Source organism: Cucurbita maxima, unplaced genomic scaffold, assembly GCF_002738345.1.
Source record: "Cucurbita maxima cultivar Rimu unplaced genomic scaffold, Cmax_1.0 Cma_Scf00025, whole genome shotgun sequence".
Taxonomy (NCBI): Eukaryota; Viridiplantae; Streptophyta; class Magnoliopsida; order Cucurbitales; family Cucurbitaceae; genus Cucurbita; species Cucurbita maxima.
The window spans coordinates 1,190,383-1,197,330 of record NW_019272041.1 but is presented as its reverse complement, the minus strand read 5'-3'; the positions used below and the strand labels follow the sequence as shown (position 1 = coordinate 1,197,330).

General features: G+C 35.6%; 1 protein-coding gene and 1 pseudogene across 1 annotated transcript; both read right to left on the bottom strand.

Annotated features, from left to right (window-relative positions):
* Positions 1–837: 837 nt before the first annotated feature.
* On the bottom strand, positions 838–1,248 carry LOC111498541 (annotated as a pseudogene).
* Positions 1,249–5,999: 4,751 nt separating this feature from the next.
* On the bottom strand, positions 6,000–6,754 carry LOC111498535 (14 kDa proline-rich protein DC2.15-like). Its single transcript, XM_023149828.1, has one exon. The coding sequence runs from the start codon at positions 6,617–6,619 to the stop codon at positions 6,209–6,211; it is 411 nt and encodes a 136-aa protein (XP_023005596.1). The 5' UTR covers positions 6,620–6,754; the 3' UTR covers positions 6,000–6,208.
* Positions 6,755–6,948: the final 194 nt, after the last annotated feature.

Here is a 6,948-nt window from a genome sequence, read left to right as displayed (position 1 = left end):
ATAAAAATATCAACACATAATATTAGTATATTCTTATACGACGGTTTAAATATGCTTATAAATTTTTCAAAACTGCTCACAGACAATGAAATCCCACATCGGTTGAAAGAGAGAACGAAACATTTTTTAAAATAATGTGGAAACCTCTGTAACAGACACGTTTTAAAACTGTAAAACTGATGGCGATACATAATGAGTCAAAGTAGATAATATCTGCTAGCGGTGAGCTTGTGTTATTACAAATGATATCAGAGCCAGACACTGAGTAGTGTGCCAGCGAGAACGTTGGGCCCTAAGGGGAGTATAGATTGTAAGGTCCCATATCGATTAAAGTGGAGAATGAAACATTCCTTGTAAGAACGTGGAAATCTCTCCTTAACATACGTGTTTTAGAACCGTGAAACTGACGGTCATACGTTACCGACATAGCGGTGGGCTTGGGCTGTTATATCGACATCCATATTTTCATTCAATTGAGATCTGTACATTTTCGTCAGCATTGTCATTTAAAACTTGAGTGTTAATATTACTCTCTTTAATTTTTCGTCATGAAAATTTTGAAGTTAAGGGTTTATTATGATTTCATGCAAGTAACATAGGTGAAACAAGATTTGTGGTTTCAAACATATGCATCGTCAAATTTGTAATAAGACACAAGAATAGACGAACAACGTTGTTTATTTGAAAAAAAAACTACGTACCATTATGTTACATTACATTGTAATGAAACTATAAAAAGATGGTGGAATTGGGAGAAGATTTCCAAACCCATCATAACACAGACATACGACCAAACTAATTATTTAAACACAACATTGAAATCAAAAATTGAAGAAGAAACCAAAAAGGGAAATGAAAGGATATGGTTTCAAGCAGGGCATTGGAAGCCAAACGGAACCTTCTTTCCACAGTAGTTCAAAAGCAAGTTGAGGGAAACTGAGAGGTCAACATTGAGACCCAAGGCTTTGGCCTTCACCGTAGTGCAAAGGCACACAGCAAAATCTAGGTCAACAAGGCCTTGGATTAGGGTGCAGCATGGGGATTTTGGTGGTGAGTCGATCACTACGTGCACTAGACCGTCCAGCAAGTCGGTGCAGACACCGAGCTTCAGGGTGTCCACGGGGTGGGCTTGTGGCGCTTGGGTGGCGGGGGTGGGCAAGGGACATAGGTGGAGCTGACCCTACTGAAGAAGAGGAGGTTGAGGAGGAGAAGGAGTGGGGCAGTGGGTGAGGAGAGCTTGTAAGCCATTAGTGGAGAGATATTGAAGGGTTTGTAGGTTTGTGTGATGGCTTGAGAAGAATTATGAGAAGGGTTAGGGTTTTCATAGATGGGGTTTGGAAATTTGTTGTATTTTAACACAAAAATTCCTGATAAATTGATGGATATGAAACACCCAACTTTTTCATTTACTTTATTGCATATATACCTTATGATATTTCATGTCAAGTAAAGGCATATTATAGATTATATTATATTAATGATGATGCACGATGAAAGCTATGATGAATGCTATGCATACATGTCTCATATGTGTACTATGACATGAATAAAAGGATAAATGAAATGATTATTACTATATGTTATGATTTTAAACTATGGGACCTCACGCATTTATGTATATCATGTGCATCATGATACATCTCCATTATGTTAGTACATATATATACTTTCGATATTTATGTTCGTCATGATATCATGTGGGTCTTTTCTTTCATGGCGTTCGGCGCGTCAGCACATTTAACCCAACAAGTCAAGTCTTAGGGTTATGTATACGAGTCCATCCTTACCATGTGCGCATGTGAGCCATGTGTGAAAAAGTACCACACATCCAACCCTACCTAAACTAGAAAGAGCTCAATTTCATGTTATATTGTTTTAAAGCGTAGGTCCTATCATGTATATGTGTGTTTGCATTATCTGACCCCAACGGTAGGCTTGCTTACTGAGTATTTCTTAAAATACTAGTCACATACTACCCTTATATTTTAGGTAAAGGTAAAGCACCCCTACACATACAACCGTGATTCTAGAATGGCCATAGAAGCTAAGTTATGATAGTAGTATGCATTGTTTTTCTTCATGGGTAGTTCAGGGTTTTCATCTTCGTACGGGAATCATGTTAATGTTTCGTTTTCTAAAGATGGTGGTACTTTTTATTTCTTATTTTTAAATTGAATGTGTAAATTAGCTTCATAAGAAAGATTCTAATGAGTATTTCGTTGAAGAGTCACACGGGTAGTGACACCTCTCATCCAGGTTAGAGAATTTAAGCCATTACCATAATTTAAAAATAGAGACTATTGTCAACTAATCAAAATTTATTTGTTTATCCTAATAGAAGTTAGGATAATTCATCAAAAATTAAAATATATCAAAAAAAAGAAAAAAAAAAAGATGGAACTTGAAAATTTGGAAGGCATCACTCTAAGACAATTTACTTAAAGAAAGTCAAAGTAATGGACAAAGCCAAGAGAGGTGTGTGACACATCCAAGAACTCCACCAATCAATACATCCATAATCAAATATAAAAACATAAATTAGTCAATGACTTTTATTTCTTCCTTTTTTAACTTTATTATCCACTTGCAACCATAAAAAGTCAAACCTTCAAGATTTGATCCATTCAAAAACATTATATTTCCTTTATTGTTCATTCTTAATCAATCCAAAAAAGTCATATCAACTCTACCAATAGTTTCTCTTTAATGTCAATAACTAAACTTAAATTTCTACTAATCATAATTTAGAAATAATGTTTAGGTTAAGTATTTATCTTTGTATAAGTTATTTTTTATTATATTTTTCTTTATGATCGGAACAGTAAACGCATGTTAAATAAATTGTTGAACGATGAATGTATATGTCAACTATCGATGAAAATATCATAACGGTTCGTATCAGTTATTTACATTAGGGACCATTACGACTAATAAATTGAAGTAAAAAAAAAACGGAATGAAATTGACATACAAGAAACTAATACCCATATATTTTTTTTTTTAAATTCAAATCCAACATTATAGTCAAAGATATAATCCAATTGCACGGAGCTTAAAGCCATGTCATGATCGTTTTATGAAATGATAGGTCCCACCATATTGCATTTTTTTACTTCAATAGTGGTATTACTAATTGATTATTTCTTAAAATACTAAGTCACATGTTACTCTTCTTTTTTAGGTAAAGGTAAGGCACTCTTGTATGGTTGACGGCGTCACCGTGAAGGCCATGAGATCGAAGCTATGGTAGTTGCATTCATGTTTGTTTTAGTAGTCCTTAGATTAGATCACGACATCCCCTTTTTTTTTATCTCATTTAAATTCACGTTAGCTATTTTCATAACAATATTGTTTTAATGAATTTATTATGAACGTTTAAGTCCACGACATCTTTTATGAAATATTATCATAGACTTTTCCACACATATTAATCATGTCATGCATGTAGTAGTATCTATATTTGATTAGGAAAATTAGGGTCGTTATATGAATGTTATGTATCATCGAAGATTTAATGTTAGGAATCATAGATTTAGCTTCTTATATATTAGATAACAGATTATGCCTATTAGATAACAGATTATGCCACCTCAAAAATGTGGAAAAGAATGTTCACCTACTAGAGGATGAGGTAGGGGTTCGAGTCTAACTCGCGAAACTTCGATAAGTCATATAGGCCTAGCCTTGTCACTACCTAGAGTGCAACAAGTGGCACCATCGGTGCCTCTAGTAGTGTCAGTCCCCACTACGACTACCCTAATGTGGGAGACCTTTCGTGTAATAATATAGACTATGACAACCAAATAATGAGCGTAGGCAACCAACAACCTTAAGATGATGCAAGAGATGAAATAGTTATGAAATTGTAAGAGAAACAATCTTCGTATCCTCCATAGGACTTCTAAGGACCTAACCATGGAAGAGTTATGGCTATCATTGATGGAGATGATATTTCATATACCGAAGAGTTTAAATGACCATAAGATATCTTGTGCTTCGTTCATGTTGTGGGATGATGTACAAAATTGGTGGCAGTAAACGTAGATGTTTCTGAGTCTTAATGGTCTAGATTAAGACAAAGAAGGCAAAGAGATTCATCATAGACTTGGATGAAGGTGTTTGCCTTGACCTAGGCTTATTCGGTAAAGCTATTCATCAAGATTTTCTCAACTCGACCAAAGTGACTTATTTCTAGTTTCAATGGCTTAGGCCTCGACCTTGACTCTAAGTTCGTCCCTTGGTCATGGCTTTCTAATACTGCATGGATAACAAATTTTGATTTGTTAACTTATTTGATTCAGTTTGGTGTTTCTCTTATTTTATTTTTCATTCACTCATACCCACTAAGGTTCAGCTTCTCCTTTAGTCTCAAGTTAATGTTTTATGTAACGATCCTAAATTTCTACATACTCAGAGTCGCTACTAATGTCTCATGTTTATCTCTTAAATGCGGAATATAACTCTTAGATACTCATCATAACTGACGGAAAATGTAGAACACATTCAGAACACTTCAAACTATTAGAATACATTGTCGGTCTTGCGTGTTTCAAAACATAACGCTGAGATTTAAAATTAAAACAAAAATAATTACAAATGAAATAATTTAAATAATGAAATGCAAACGTCCTATACTGTCCCAAGATAAGAATTTAAACATGTAACTATATCCTATGCACATGTCACAGTCTCTATTTTCGATGTCACCATCATCTGTACATGGACGTCTTACCTTTACCTGAAAATGATATGTGGCACACGGCCTGGACATTTCGAAAACTACTCAGTAAGTGACCCTACTATAGGGGTCATGCTGTTGCAAACACATGCAATCATGCTCTTGGGATCTAGCTCTAGCTCATCTAGGGGTGACCTCGAATCTCGAATAAATTGGATATGTAGTACTTCTTTACACACGACTCTACACGACTCACACGTGCGAATGTGAATCCTCAGGACGCTCGCTTGAACCCTTTGGTCAAGCTAATCTGTAGCGACGTCCGGAAGTCAGCGAATCCCATAGTGTCATGAACTATTCAAACTTGGCTAATTATCATAGGTTTAATCTATGGAGCAGAATTGAGAGTATGAACTATTTATTGGGATTTTTTTCTTGAGGCTTCAACCCCCAAAGAAAGGAGATAGTTAAAATATAAATATATCTAAGAATAGCTCAATAATCCTCATATTTGAGTAGAAAGATACTCTAAATTTCCATACATAGAGTATGAGAATGAAGTCAGGATAGTTGCATTTTCTATTTAAGTTATAGCCCTTAGGTTAGATGTCCTCGTTCAAAACAATAGATTCTTATACGACAGTTTAAATATTCTTATAAATTTTTCAAAAGTGTCTTCCCACGTTGATTGAAGAAGTGAATGAAACATTTCTTATAAGAATGTGGAAACCTTTTTACCAGACACGTTTTAAAATCGAGAGACTGAGGGTGATACGAAACAGGCCAAATCGGATAAAATCTGCTAGCGGTAAGCTTGGGTTATTACAAATGATATCAGAGCCAGACACCGAACAATGTGTCAGCGAGGACGTTGGGCCCCAAGGGGAATAGATTGTGAGGTCCCACGTCAAATAGAGTGGAGAATGAAACATTCCTTATAACAACGTGGAAACTTCTTCCTAATATATGTGTTTTAGAACTGTGAGACTGATGGCATACGTAATTGACCAAAGCGGATAGTATCTGCTAATGGTGGACTAAAATTTTTTCACCCGTATCCATATTTTCATTACATAGGTCTATACATCTTTTCTTTTTTTTGTTTTTTTCGTCAACATTGTCAATGTGTAAATATTACTCTGGTCAAAACAAAATTATCATAACTAAATATATAAATAAATATATATATATATACTTTCTTTTTTTTTTTAATGAAAATTTTGAAGTTAAGGGTTTACTGTGATTCCATGCAACTAAACTTTGGTAAAACAAGAGGTGTGGTTTCAAACATATGGAATGTGAAATTTGTAATAAGACACCAGAATAGACCAACAAAGTTGTTTATTTGAAACAAACTAGGTATCATTATGTTACATTGCATTGTAATGAAACTATAAAAAGATGGTGGAGTTCTGAGAAGATTTCCAAACCCATCACAACACGACATACGACTAAACTGATTATTTAAACACGACATTGGAAATGAAAAATTGAACAAGAAACCATAAAGGGTAATGAAAGGATTTGGTTTCAAGCAGGGCATTGGAAGCCAGACGGAAGCTTCTTTCCACAATAGTTCAAAAGCAAACCGAGGGAAACTGAGAGGTCAATATTGAGACCCAAGGCTCTGGCCTTCACCGCAGTGCAAAGGCACACAGCAGCTTCCAGGTCAACAAGACCTTGGATTAGGGTGCAGCATGGAGATTTTGGTGGTGAGCCAATCACTATGTGCACTAGACCGTCCAGCAAGTCGGCGCAGACACCAAGCTTGAGGGTGTCTCTAGGGCACTTGGGGAGTGATGGTGGCTGCCTTGAGGGGGTGGGCTTGTGGTGCCGGGGAGGAGACGGTGGGCAAGGGACATAGGTGGAGCTGGCCATAGTGAAGAAGAGGAGGTTGAGGAGGAGGAGTAAGGCAGCGGGTGAGGAGAGCTTGGAAGCCATTGGTGGAGAGATATTGAAGGGTTTGTAGGTTTGTGTGATGGCTTGTGAAGAATTATGAGAAGGGTTAGGGTTTTTATAGATGGGATTTGGGAATTTGTTGTATTTTAACACAAAAATTCCTTATAAATTGGTGGATATGAAACACCCAACTTTTTCATTTACTTTATTCAGTTTGATTGATTTGAGAGCGTGAGTTTTAAATTATTTTGTCTTTTTTAAAATTTTATAAAAATGCCAAATGGCCTAGAAAATAGACTAAGTGATGTTGGATAATAAGATATCCAATATTTTTTAAAAGAAATTACTGTGGTTTTTTTTTTTTTTTTTTT